The sequence below is a fragment of the Astatotilapia calliptera genome, chromosome 7 (genome assembly GCF_900246225.1).
Source record: "Astatotilapia calliptera chromosome 7, fAstCal1.2, whole genome shotgun sequence".
NCBI lineage: Eukaryota > Metazoa > Chordata > Actinopteri > Cichliformes > Cichlidae > Astatotilapia > Astatotilapia calliptera.
The window spans coordinates 45834440-45848861 of NC_039308.1; the positions used below are offsets into that span (position 1 = coordinate 45834440).

General features: G+C 40.2%; 1 protein-coding gene across 1 annotated transcript in view; it reads right to left on the reverse strand.

Annotated features, from left to right (window-relative positions):
• Positions 1-14422, reverse strand: part of pik3c2a (phosphatidylinositol-4-phosphate 3-kinase, catalytic subunit type 2 alpha) — a 44867-nt gene that overhangs the window by 2124 nt on the left and 28321 nt on the right. Inside the window, exons 8-32 of the mRNA XM_026175139.1 lie at positions 13764-13827; positions 13198-13344; positions 13049-13082; positions 12571-12811; positions 10645-10767; positions 10364-10531; positions 9950-10067; positions 9239-9381; positions 7591-7782; positions 7370-7463; positions 7113-7207; positions 6797-6977; positions 6587-6691; positions 5303-5395; positions 4582-4711; positions 4197-4333; positions 3850-4019; positions 2949-3105; positions 2220-2329; positions 1527-1734; positions 1301-1425; positions 907-1024; positions 738-819; positions 362-468; positions 119-244 (exon numbers count right to left, since the gene is read on the reverse strand). Of these exons, the coding sequence (XP_026030924.1) occupies positions 119-244; positions 362-468; positions 738-819; positions 907-1024; positions 1301-1425; positions 1527-1734; positions 2220-2329; positions 2949-3105; positions 3850-4019; positions 4197-4333; positions 4582-4711; positions 5303-5395; positions 6587-6691; positions 6797-6977; positions 7113-7207; positions 7370-7463; positions 7591-7782; positions 9239-9381; positions 9950-10067; positions 10364-10531; positions 10645-10767; positions 12571-12811; positions 13049-13082; positions 13198-13344; positions 13764-13827 (3268 nt within the window). The remainder of the gene's footprint in view (positions 1-118; positions 245-361; positions 469-737; positions 820-906; positions 1025-1300; positions 1426-1526; positions 1735-2219; positions 2330-2948; positions 3106-3849; positions 4020-4196; positions 4334-4581; positions 4712-5302; positions 5396-6586; positions 6692-6796; positions 6978-7112; positions 7208-7369; positions 7464-7590; positions 7783-9238; positions 9382-9949; positions 10068-10363; positions 10532-10644; positions 10768-12570; positions 12812-13048; positions 13083-13197; positions 13345-13763; positions 13828-14422) is intronic.

Consider the following 14422-nt stretch of genomic DNA (forward strand, 5'->3'; position numbering starts at 1 on the left):
AGAACATCTTCATATCAAAAATAAATCTGTAAATATCAAAATAGTCTAACATTTTTACGATCATGGTTCTTAACAATGCCATACTAGATAATAAATATAGCTTATAGTATTTCCTAACCATCTCATTGAAGGTAGGATTCCTGGTTTTCCTTGAGATCTTTGTCTTGCGTTTGGAAGTCTTGTGTGGATCTGGAAGCAGGTAAGTCTTCACATACGGGTTGGGATCTGTTCCATCTTCAGAAACCTGACAGGAAAGAGACGGGTTAATTGTATGACAACAGAGAGAAATAGAAAAAGAATGAAATGACATGAACGGATCAAAACAGTATTTTAAAATATATATTTAATTCTTGAAGCCTACCAGGTCTCTGATGTGCATGACCATGATGAATAGAGTACTATTCCTGTAGGAGATTGACAGCTTCACTTCTCCTTCCACCCGACCAGAAGTGGGACTCAGTGGAGGCTCTGCAACAGTCACATGCCACACATAACTCTCATGAATCTGGATGCATGCAAATGCATTTTAAAATGCATATGCATTTTAAATTTTTATTCAATGAACCATTAAATATTTTTGCCTACAAACTCAGAGTGACTTGACAAACTGGTAAATTACTTGTCGATATTTATAAACAGTACATGGCTTAATGATAGCACAGTAATGAAAGCAAAAGCACAAACAGTGTCAAGAAAATGACAAACAGTAAATGGAAATGAAAAGTGATGGTATTTACCAGGTGCTTTGGCCATGGCATCCACACCTTCTGTCTTGTCATCCCGCGCAATTGGATGAAAGAATGTGTAGATCAGGTCACACTAGAAGAAGACCAGAAAGACTGAAAATCTATTCCTGATTACTATCATTCCAGTATACGGAGTGTGTTTGTTTGTGTGTGTGCATACCTGGGTAACCTCTGTGGAGCTTCTCATCAGGTTGTGGACATAGTTATTGAGCTCCAGCTTCCTCTTGGCTGCTACTTCTTTAATTTGGCTTCGGCCAAGCACCATTTTGCTGGGGAAACTAGAGAAAAAGAGAAGCAAGGTATGATTAGCCGATCTACTTTACAGAATCTGATGTAACACTTAGACCGGCAGTCACAACACTGATTACAAAAACAAAACAAAACACCAATTCATTATTAGGCTTACAGCAGGATGGCATTTTGGGAGTGTTAGCGAAGATTGCATCATCTCCAAAACATGATAATTAACTGGCCAGTTCACTATCTTACAGGTTTTAATTAGATTGATGACATTGTTGGATGATAAGGGAGTAAGCGGGTGGTGACAAAACTACCTTGGCAGCTTCCAGAGAGGGAAGAGGATAGTCAGTTTATTGTGGAGCTCTTGAAACTCGTCAAAAGTGCGGAAGACAAACTGTGGCTCATTCTGACCTTCCCTCAGGAGTCTCACCACATAGATCTGCACAGAGCGGAGAAACAGCCAGTTTACAGTTTGGGCAAAATCCAGTATGAGATGAAAAAGGAAAATCGAAAACAAAATGAGACTTCACTGGCGCTCACATAGTGCTTGTCTGGGTTATATCTCTTCTGAAAGGAGAAGATGGAGGCGTGGACGATGCGTCCCTCTTGTTTCAGAGTATATGTCTTCGGGGAGAAAGAGAGGATTGGCTCGTCATTGGCCGGCAGACCAGAGAATCGTAGCTGGGCAAGGTTGTGGATGAAGAAGTTGAACTTGGTGGCCACACTTCCTAGACTGGACTCTATGAGCCTGGGACAGTTAGAAAATAAGGGGAGGAAATCTGCATTAGATCAGGTGAAAATGAAACTAAATATTTAACATGCCAAAGACACAATTTTTAACTATGCTCCCTTGACCTTTGGCTATGTGAAGAAATAAACATTCAAAGCACATTTCCAGTTTCAATCCAGTCTGACTGGTCTTTCAAAAAACAAGCATGCCTTGTTCTGGTTGTACTTTTGTTGTGTTGTTGCATAGCGAGATAGCAGCTATTCCTGTTTTGCTCCTAATCATGTACTGCCACCTGGTGGACTTTTAGTATCTGACATCATAAACTGTACACTAAAGTATATCTTGCTACAAAACCTGCCACGTAGAGTGGAATGAATCAGAGAAAAGTATTAAAGTTGAACAAAAATGTGCTAAAACCCCCCCCCCCCCCCAAACAATAAACATGTCAAAATGTTTTTAGTTTTGTTTTTTGGACTGGAGGAGAAAGATGTTAATACATTTACCTGGTAAAGAAGATGGTGGCTTCAGCATCTGTGTTGTGTGGCTGCAGTGCATCAAACACATACTTTAAATCTTGAGAGCCGGTCAGCTCTGGGAGACCTGATGACATCATCTACAACAGACAGAGAAACACATGCCTGATATTTGAGGTGAATACCACTTGGTGACTTTTTTTGAGTTATCTGAAGTAGTTTTCTGCATGTTGGCCCACTTATTACTCAGAACTTTCTAACTCTGCTGTGTGTTCAGTTTGGAATATGTGCTTACTGGTGCTGCTTAATTGCACCGACAGGTGTGTCTACTATTTTGTTTGTCCAATGTATAATCAGCGAGGTCAGGCAAAGAATCAGTATAATTCAGTTCAGTTCAGTGACACCAAGACTGTCTCCGTTAGAAATGCAATAAACAGAAGTCTTTTCACTTAAGCAGAGCCTCTAAGTTTATTGCACACAAATTTCTAGGACAGAGAGGCGTTGATTTATTATGAATGCTCTTGGTTTGCATATCTTGTTATTTTGGCTCTTGCAGGTGTAAAAGAAAACAAGGTGACAAAAAGGAGGCCAATACCAGTAATAGGGACAGATGAAGATGTTAAATGGCACAGTCAGCAGTACAAAAGTACAAGAACAAAACTCGTTTTACCATCAATGTGTGTATGAACAGCTAGAGTGCTATGTACTATGCACATGTGTGTATGTACTCGGGCTTGTTCGTTTTGTTTTCTCTCTCACCAGTGACAACAAGTTAAGGAAAAGCCCGGAGTTCTTGCGGATGAGGTTGTAGGCTTGGCAACACAGGTCCACAAACAGCTGGAAGCGGCTGGTGGGCCGCTCGCCTCCGTTAATGACGTACGCCATGTCAGAGGTCAGAACAAACGGAGCTCGGTCTCTGATGGGAAAAAAGGGTGGAGACAAGATTTGACATCAGCTTCTCATAAAAGAGCAAAAAGTTTTTCATCACTTGTTTAAACCTCTGGGAAAACATGGCCTAAATTGACATCCTCCCTCACGTAAAACACTAAAAAAGGAGTATGTATGAATTAATACATAAATAAATAAATGAATGTATAAACATTTCAGCAAGAAAATGTTCCAAGGCCAAAAATAGAAGAGTGTAGTTGTAACAGAGCCAACCTGGACACTGTGTGAAAATCTCAGTTAAGAATCAGGTCATGACTGAAAACACACATTAATCTTACTGTGCTCAAAGTCATTATCCTCTGCTCCTGAAATACAGTCACCCACAAAGGAATTGTGGGGCCTTTGAGCACAGGGATGTACTCTAATATCTTACTATGCACAAAGTCTTCGGTGGGGTAGGTATATAATTTTTCGGGATTTGTTTGTTTTTTCACCTCATTTTGGGTGCTTGACATACCTTTCATCCATAAAAGTGAAGATCACACTTTTTAAATTGTTTGTGACAACTTAACACATTAGTTCTAAAGGCACTCAAAACAAACAACAACCAAAAAACACCTGTGTGCTGTGGGAGTCCCCTGGGAACTACGAGGGTTGTAAATCAATCATATCACTACGGCACACCTTCAAAACTTGATAGCGCGACAAAGCATCCTTTATCTATAGCAATTTCACACTTGCATCCATGATACATGTGAGATTTGATCATCACCTCTTGAAGCTGCCAAACATCTGGGCATGGCCCAGGAATTTGCCAAAGTCGATGTGAAACATGTGACCAGTGGAGCGCAGCATGATATTATCATTATGACGATCACAGATGCCAAGCACGTAGGTTGCAACACAGCATCCAGCACAAGAGTAGATGAAGTTCTCCGAAGCCTAAAGGAGATGAGAAAAGGGTATTTTAAGCATGGCTAAATAAAGCGAGTACTGCAATGAAATTTAAAAAAAAAAAAAAAAAAAAGGTTGCATGTTTGGATTAAGGATTCACATTTATAAGGGTCAAAGGTCAAACAGACTAACAAGTGCTTTAAATTTCATGAGAATATGTATCACCTTCTCATACTCATCCTCAGCGGGGTTGTACTTGCGAAGCCATTCTGCCAGTGGTTTGTCCTTAAAAGATCCTGTCACGCCGTACTCCACCTGGATCTTTCTGAGGGTGTCAGAAGAAGGCACCAACTCTACCATACCTACACAACAGCAAATCTTTTATTAACACTACACTGGCTATATAGTATATTTAACTGTAAATGTGGTAATTGGTTTACTCAACAAATTAGCTACATGGCAGGAATGCTTTCTAATAATGCTAGGAGCAATTTCAGATTAAACAGACAAAAAGGTGTAGGAGTATTTTTAGTACACATGTGTGCTTGGTTTGTAAATGGATATTTAAAGCCGACTGACGGGAGTGTGTCTTTATGTGCTTGTCTGTTACCTTTGTCCTTGCCAGTGGAGATGCATTTGAAATTTACAATGCGGAGGTCTAGACCCTCCTGCAGCCAGATTCGGTCCATGATGCGGATCATCTGCAGAGCCAGCATGTCCTGCCTCAGGTCGTCTCCGACCTGATGCATGCAGGTAGATCAAGAGAGAGCTAGTTTATACACACATAGGGAATCTTTTCTACTCTGTGCAATAAGTCTTTACAAAATTTGTCAGAGAATCCTTAGCACTCCATTTTTTAGTTCAGTATAGTATTTATTTAAATACCTTGCACTGTTTCTTACAGTAAGCACACTATACACAAGAGTAATTACATATTATTTTTACCCATTTTTATTTTATTGAGGCACTTTAATTATCAAATCATTTGTTTTGTTATTCTTTTTCTGTTGAGATATTTAATTTTTTAAAAAGACATTATTTTGTTTTTTTATTAAGCCACTTCATTTTGCATTTGTTGTTTGAGTAAACTGTATCTATCAATTACTGGCTGGTTTAAACTTCAGCCACCAGGGGGTGCAGTGTTCATATCAAGACTATGTAAACAGTTACATGTTTGTGTGCTACTGTGGGCTCCACTCATAAAACATGGAAACATGCATGAAAGACACACTCGAACCTGTTCTCAGGCGTTGTTTGACTTGCTGATCAGTGTACTCATTTTCAGCATTTTACATTGGGCGTGTGTGATTGTGTGTCTGCGCATACACTACCTTGAACATAACATTGATCTCTTCTCCCAAGGGGTCGGCGTTGACCAATGCCAGTTTGAGGGGAACAGCGTTGGAGTTGAAGAAGGAACAGGCCTACACACAAACAGCAATATCCTCTGCATTACATCACACTGTTATGTTGTCTTCCGAGACACATCCCAAAGTGATTTAGTGATTAGTGATTTCTCTACGGTTTTGATTTATTCGAGGATGTTTTTAAACCTGCATGTTACTCGGAAAAGACAGCCTGTGAACATTTAGCATTTTCTGAAATGTTATCATCCAGTAACTTCAGCAGGATAAACAAAGTAATGACTTTGAATAATGTAAAGACACTTATATATTAATTTTTTTTAAATTGTGAAAAATCATGCCTGCATAAATCATACAAGCTATATAAAAGGTACAGCAAGGTTTTGATTAAGGCTCACAGGATGGGGGCTCACACTGGCAGCTGTCATTTTTGTCGTGGTTTGTAGTTGATACCATAAGAGAAAGTAGCTGTAGCATTTCTTAATACAAGCTACATTTACCAGTGCTAGAAAGCTTTATTGTGCAGTGGTTGGTGGAAGAGAGTGGCTACAATTAGTCCGGTTCAGGACTTCTTCATCAAATCATAATGTGCACAGTAGTACATTTTGTCCTTTTTGCATTCAAGAGGACAGAAAATGTTAACAAAGACCAAACTTTGAGAGCCATGGATGTAAAACTTAATATAAATTTATATTTAATTGCAAATTAACTTATAGCTGGCAAAGCTGAAAGCTAAAATGTGCAGATGGAGGCAGGCAGCATGAGTCACCAAATGTAATCCTTTGTGTCTCATCTCTCACAATTCCCATTGTGCCAAGCAGTGATCCTCCTCTTACTTAGAAGAGTACAGCATTTACAGAAGTATAAATACATCATTTAGGGGATCTCATTAACCATGATAACCATCTCTGTAATATTTTGGAACATTTGTTCACATGCTTTATATTTTGTTCAAGTTGTAACTTAAGAAGCTCATTTCTTCAATTGTTTGAACTGAAACATTTACAGCAGCAAAATTCAGTTGAGGTTTTCTTCTATTCCTGCTCTGTGGTTGGTTCCATTAAACGATTATTTTATTTATTCTCTAAACTTGATAATTTTGTCATCAGATATAGTCAGTATAGTGTAAAAGGTCTGCTGAGCTGGATACAATTTTAAACAACGCATAGTTAATGCATAGAGCGCAATCCTTTTTCTTCAGGTACAGCTAATGGTTTCAGATAATTGTTTAACTGTGTTTGTGTGTGTTACCTTAATGTTTAGCTCCTTTGCCACCAGACTGGGGCTGAGGGGCAGTCGGCAGCTGTTCCTCTGAAAGAAGTTCTGAATGTTTTCAAGGCCCTCCTGGAGTGCAACCTAACAAATGCAAACATGCAGATAGGTAAATACACATACACGTTTAGAAAGGACATTCTACATGGCCTTTAACACACGCACGAACACACATGTGCACATGCTAACCTGTCGTGTAGATCCACCAGCCTGTCGGACCCTCTCAGCAACGGCTCCCAGCAGCGTGACCAAGTGAGTCTGCTTCTCCAGCTCTGCCCTCAGCCTGGCTCCGCACAGACACAGCAGGACACCCAGCACCCGCTCATAGCGCTGTCCCCAGGTGGAATCTTGCACAGCATCCTTTAGCAGCCTGCAACCATTGTAGATATGGTGATGACCACTTTTTAAAATACATTTTCTTCACATCTTCACATGATTTCTCATATACATGTTCTTAAAGTCTTTAGGATTGTAATTTTTATTTATTTTTTGGCTGTACACTTACCAATAGAGGTAGTGTGCTATGTTTATGTTGCCTTGTGCTCTGGACAGCAAGAACATGACGAGGGCGTTTTTTAGGTGACACTCAAACTTTATTGCCTGGTGGGCATATGAGGAAACAAAAAACAGACTTTGAATTTTAACTGAAGGAATTGTGAGTGAGCACATGAGAAAAAGAATTTTAATAAAGAGGGAATAAATAGATTTAAAGTGGATGTAAAGCACATATTTTAGTGCAGACCTTTGTACATATAGCTATACCTGTACGAGCTGTGGCAGGTAGTCAGCCAGCTGATCATCGCTGCTCTTCTCAATCCAACTAACAGCCACGCTTCTCACCTCAGTATCTGCAAACCTACACAAACATACATTACAATGAGAGATGGGAGACAACGCACACATTCTATCCTCCTTTATATAAGTAAGGAATTTTTGTATTTGTAAAAATCTGTGTGTGTCTAAGTACTGAGCTCACGCCGTACTTTGAGTCAAGTAGCTCCAGCGCTGTTACGGGGGGCAGGGTGGGCCAGTGGTGCAGCAGGGAGTGAATATGAGCCATGCTGGCCCAGTCCCAGCTGGGCGCACTGGCCAGTACCTTAGGGAGGCTGCTGGGGTGGTCCCTCCGACAGTGGAGCCTATGGTCCCACAGCAGCTGGTGGTCTGCTCGCTTCAGCCTGGGGACAAAGGAGGAGGGGGGGGGGGGGGGGGGGGGGGGGGGGGATATGTCTAAATGCTGTTTACATAAAATTAAAAGAAAGACTTCAACTCAAAAGTTTTTGAGTTACACACGTGTTTAAAAAGATTTGGTCATGACATCTCAAAACTCAGAACTCTCAAAATTATTAAAGACTCAAAAGTGATATTTAAAACAGAGACTGGGCCCTTTCAGCAGAATCCTACATAATGCAAAGCGAGCAATAAAATCTCTATAGTTGCAATGCACGTTTAAACAGGAAACTGAACACAAATTGGAAGGACTTCCTCCTTTTATGGTTACATATCTGTCGCATGTTTCACTAAGGTCGACTGCTAGTCCCTGAAAGACAACTAAATCACTTTTTGATGCTCTGCTTTAAACCCAAATCCTGGAGATTACTCCCCCCCCCCCCCCCTGACCCCTCAAATAAAAAACCAACTTGTACCTGACCCCGACCTTCCAGTAGTAAATAACAATTAAACTGCCTGCTTCAGGGAGTAAAGGAGTGTTGCACACACAAAAAAGACAGCTCCCGCTAAATAAGCACTGATGTGGCTCCACAAGCCCTGTGTCCACAGAGGCTACAGAAATGAATGGACAGGACAGCAAACAGGCGGTGAGAGCCCAGTGAGAGAGAGCTCTGCGTTAAAGTGCCGGTTGAGTCTCGCGGATGTTGGCAGCGTGGAGAGGAGATTTGGCTGGCAGCAGGCATAAGAGAGCATTTAACTGGGCCCGTAGCAGCTGGATGAACACAGACACGCTGGAGCAGACAACAGAGAGGCATGTACTGGGAACTGTGGCTGGCAAAGTCAGCAGCATCTTTTTAAAATCCCTTCTTAAATTTATTAAGTCTAATGGATTTTAGGTGGCCTGAAAGAAAGCCAAAAAGCTGCCTGCTTAATGGGAGACTTAACTAGAAATACTCTTTCTGTGCATATCTTTTTAAACTCTCATAACCCCAAGCACTGCAAGTCTAGTACAAGCCTAACTGGCATCAAAAGGGCAACGATTAGAATTTGAAAGCGTATACATTAAATTTGATGAGGTGAATTCTATTACAAAGACTGCCTTACACATCCTATTTATAAGCTTTAGAGTCATTTATCCATTTGCATGAAAAGAAAAAAAAAAAACAAGGAAAAAATTAATAAAAAGAATATTGGGTTTTGTTGGATTTTGGACATATGAAGACAAAATAATTACAAAAATTGAGAAGTTATTAAATGCAGTAGTTGCTTTGAGCCTCTTGAATAACATCTGTTACGTGCATCAGGCTGAGTAACTCCAAGACTCGCTCTCTAGTGGTTTTAACTGATATCAGTGCTTTTATTTGACACCGCAAAATGCTGATACATTAACTGTTAAATACTTCTGAATTCTGCATTACAATCTTTCCCTTATACTTTAGAAAAACACAGGGAATAATCTCCTACCCAAAATTGGAAGCTCGGCTGCAAATTTTCTCCAGTTTTCGTCGGAGGTCAGGGTCCAGCTCCTCCAGTGTGTGGGGCTCAGGGCTGGGGGCTTCTTTGGGTCCAACATACAAAACATCCACTGGTGAGTTGGGGAAGTTCACCTGAAGGTAACAAAAAAAACACCAGAGCAGGGCTCAGTTTATTAATAGCGGAAAGAAATTTTGAATCAAGGTGTACAGCAACCTCACATATTTCTGCAGAGGAACTTGCACACCAGTATCTACTTGTCTTTTAAAGATATTCTCAACAAGCAAAAGCTGAAGATGTCTGCAATCACCAGGAAAGCTACAAAGTGTCTGTTGATGTTTAGGGGTCCAATACTTTAGGCAGTCATTGCCGGCAACAGATTTTCTACTAAACATGATGATCCTGTTTGACTTAAAATGTGTCCAGTTGGTTGTAAACAACTACAGATGTACTATATGTTAATCCAACACACTGTTCTTTGTATTTGATGTAAAATGACTTAGTTCAGCATCATGAACAGCAGTGCTAATACCAATCATATGCAATCATGTTTCCAAAGAACATTTGTGATAAAAAAAAAAAGATAAAATAAATAAGATGTAATGATTTGCACTACAAAGAAAATACATCAAAAATGGAAACTTAAAAAAAAAAAAGAAAAAAGATAGTTGGGAAGAAGTCTGCACTAATGTTGTTGCCAACCTGCAGTACGATTCTTTCTGTTGGTACCCTCTTGCGGCTGCCTGCAGAGCTGGCAGCAGCGGCTGCTCCCTGGGCAGACGTCCACAGACACAACAGTCGGGTGCCCCTAGCAAGCACTCTGCAAAAACAGTCGGCAATAAACAACAAGAGCAAGCAATCCTAAGAAGAATGGCAAGAATATAAAGTTTTATGATCCTTTAATGTTAATTTCTGGCTTGCTAATTTTTTTTATATTTTTTGTTTTAGAGATTCAAAAAAGTAAAAGTTCCTTTACTTTCATCGATTACTTTTAGTGATTAAAATAACATGTAATAATACAGAACGTGTGATAACTAATATGAACATACTAGGTAAAATAAGTGAAAAACATTAAAACATAGGTACAGCCTTTACCGGCTGCTCTTCTTTCCTCACCGTCTGAAATCAAAGAGTGGCATTGAGACCTTGCCCAGCAGCTCTGGGGCTTTCCTTTGCTTGTTTGAGTCTGGGGAGCCACTGGCATTCTGATTCAGCACCCCAAACAGAGCCAGGCTCAGTATGGACTCCAGTGGGAGCACAGCTACTGCTATGGGGAAATTGATCCTTGGACAGACAAAAAGCAGTGTCAGCAGCATGGACAGACAATAATATTACATTATTGTTTGAAAAAACAGAGAAAGAAAGTGAATTGAGTACACTGAAAAGGAAAGACTTACAGTTCATCCCATTTGATGTGGTAGAAGAAGCTCTTATACGTGCCCACTCTCTTGGACTGGACTGGTTTAAACAAGTTCTTGCCATTGTGGGTGAGGGAACACACCAGGAAGTACTTCTCGTAACTGAAACAACCCCAGAAAACGTGTGGTTATTTGTCCACAACTAACTGCATATTCTACTGAACACAGAAAACATTGGGCAAAACACGGAGTTCTATCTAGTAGAACTCTAGTAGTCTGTTGATGGCATGTTGCTAGAATAAAGGTATAAAAAAAAAAGTCATCCAGTATTTAATTTTTCACACAGGTCTGTTTTCAAAAAGTGATTTCCACACGTGCACCAGAGCATGTCTTTTCTACCTAACAGAGAGAATGTAAATTTGAATGGCAATGATTGAAATTGAAGGTGTCGAGTGGATGCCACATGTCCTGTCTCCAACACAATCTAATTGGCGTTTTCAGTAATGACCTTGAGTCTGATGCAGACCATATTCTGTTGTATACTAAATAAATAAAATATACATGTAAATAAAAGAAAACTGATAATGTATTTTCACTACAATCAGCCTGATCTGCTGCTCAGAGCCATCTGTGCTGGCAGCTCTACCACTAGCCGTGGTGTCTCAATATGCTGGCTTCTACTGACACTCCAGATGGAGGACATGCTAGCAACAACAATGCCAAACGCTCAGCTTCAGTAAGGCAGCACTGGTATAACACCACAACACAAACATACTTAGCCACTAATCTGGAACCAGAAATATTGGAATCACTGTGTCCCTCTGCTATAAATATTTTTGGAGGGATCCTCGGAATAACTGTCACTGCAGCAATGTTTGGTGCTGGCTTAAAACAGCTGCTGGAAGAGGCCAAACCAGAGTAAACAGGCCTGTTATTAGACAGTTCCTCTCTTTATAAAAGGCCTAAACGGATGACCAGAAAATTACTATTGAAGGCACACTGCAACAATCCAAAATGATAGATTAAAAACTCTTCCCGTCTTACAGTCAGGGTTACAGCTCCTTTTTTCTTTGATAAGAGCATACAAATTCTTTTCAGATCTTTAGAGATCCTAACGTGGAGGGGGCTTGTCAGAAACGCCCTGATGCTGTTCACCAATGCGTGACAGAGCTGGGAACAGAAAATTCGGTTCAACTGTGTTCCAGACGCACTGAAACTGGACACTGGCATGGAAAAATAAGACACGGGGAGCAACACCAGTGCCATTTGTTTAGTAGAAGAAAACAAGACATTCTGTGACAGTACAGTTTAAGTGACTACTGCTTATTCTGGCACCAATGAAATATGCTCCTCATTCCTAGCTGCTAAACAAATTGTTACTCTATAACACCACATTTGTTGAATCTTATATTGCTATTTGCTAAAAGAGAATTTATCGCTTCTTTGTTCTTGTAAGCATTGCATGCACCTGCAAAATGAAGCAATTATAACTTCAAACTGCTTTCCACCACCTTCTGTCTTTCTTTGATCTTATCTTGCATAAGTAAAACTGGGTGAAGTGTGGGTGGTACTAATAATACCAAGAAAGTGGGTGATTGTTCATCCATTTGTTCTTACCTAAAAGTTTTAATTATCCTACAGGAAAGAATAAAGTTGTTCAAAACAGCAGCCTTGATAAGGTTTGGTAGAAAATAAAATGTTTTGTTGCAACAAACTTTCAACTTCAGGTTTCATGTGGCTTTCAGCTGTATGCACAAATGACCAGCAACTGGATTATAACAAAGAAAATGCAGATGAAAATGAGAGATCTGTACTTTGTAAAGTGTGACCTACTGTATCAGCAAGCAGGAGTTAGTTTGTTACAAACACCCAAAACATGTAGATTTAATAGGTGTCCCGCATAAATATAATCACCCCACCCAGTATGTTTATATTCAGATCTGCATTCATCCACTGACTGCTTACCTGCTGACCCAGTTGGCTGGTATGCCGTGCAAGGCAAACAGTGTGAACTGAAGGTGGTCTGTGGTGCCAGAAGCTTCTTTGCTTCTCTTCACTTCCACAGCGTCTCCATCGGTAACCTGGGGCAATGGAGGGGAGTGGAAGGAGGAGGATGGAGAGGAGAAGGAGCGCAGGTAGAGCTTGGCCAGGTCATAGATGGCCTGTGTTAGCAACGCCATGCTTTCCTCCACAGGACTGGTGAGACCTGTGGATCCATGTTAGGTCAATATGTTATTAACAATGCATCTACAGCTCACTGTTGCAGTGTATTATAGATGGGAGAGCAAACACAGTACATGATTTTAACTTCATTTTCCTTAGACTGCAAATAATTTGCCAAAATTGTAACACTTTTCAACAAAAGCTGTTTCATCGTAAGGGGTGACAAAGAACTTTGAGCTGAGCTGTTTGAGTCTCACTGTATATTATTTATAGAACTTACCATTTGATGACTGGCCAGATGATGTCAATCCCATCTAGAAAGGAAAGCATGTTGGTCTTAGAAAGGCAAATGAAACTAAGCAATGGTATGAATGAGCTAGCGTGTGTGTGTGTGTGTGTGTGTGTGTGAAGTATATATGAAGAACGAACCATGGGTGAGCGTGTCCTGGGTAAATTGACAGAGTGTCTTAGTCTTTTGACTGCCTCTGTGATGGCTTGGGTCTCCACCTCATCTAAAGCACAGCACATGTTCTTTACAGTCTGCACCAGCCGATCCACTGTCTTATACTGGGTACTCTAAACAGAGACACAGAGCAGGTTAGTACAGCAACAAACTTCTGCATGCTAAAATTGCATCATTTAGTAAACATTATTTCGTTCTGGAGAAGGTAGCTCAAACACATCTTGAAGCACTCATCAGCAACATGCCAGTTTTAGGGTTGTATTGTCTCACTCCCCCATTCAGGCTGCATTCAATTAACTCACAACAACAAGCAATGGCTGAAAAACATTTTTGTAGAAAACTGCCTTCCAAGAATGACCTGGTTTACTAACACGCATTTCAACAGACACAAAAATGGGCAGGGAATTTGAAAACAATGTTTGGGGTATTTTACGACATTATTAGTTTTTATTAGACTAAACTTTGAATTTTTTTTTTTTTAAACAAACTACCATCCTAATCATTTAACAATATTTTCTCTAATTGCACGTACCTCATTCTGTAGACAGATGTTGACTTGATTGTGATAGCCTTCCAAATAATCAGCCAGACCTTGTCTTCATGAAGAGACACAGATATTAGGCGTGATCAAACAGTTCTTGAATCAGAGACATTGAAAAAGACACAAAAAAATCCCCCTCCAAAAACAGATGAACCTCATGTGATTTAAATTTGGCGAATCCCTCCATCAAGACAATCTTCTTGCTGACTTTTGCTTTTAGTGCAGCTGCCATTTCTAGATCGCTCTGTGAACATTCTGCTTGTGTGTCCCTCCACTGTTTTAAAACCATTACCTTTCAACTTAATTTCCATTTTGGGGAACGTGATGAAGTAGTAGGGATACAAGTCTGGTGAGAAGGTGGGACAACTGTGCTTATGTGGCAAAAAAACAAGAAAAAAACAAAACAAAAATCATATTTGTTTTCAATGAGTCATGTTTGACAAGTGCTATAGTTCTTCTCCCTTAGACACCTCAGGAAATTACATAGGCAACATCATCACAGTGCTGCCTTCTTCTCTTTGAATGAAAGCTGCTGAAAAGTGCTCCATTCAGAGCTGGGGACTAAATTTTCAACACCATTTGATGAATGTATATTTGCTCTTGGCATACATTTGAGAACCAGAGTGCAGAATGGCAGAGTGCACAGTAAA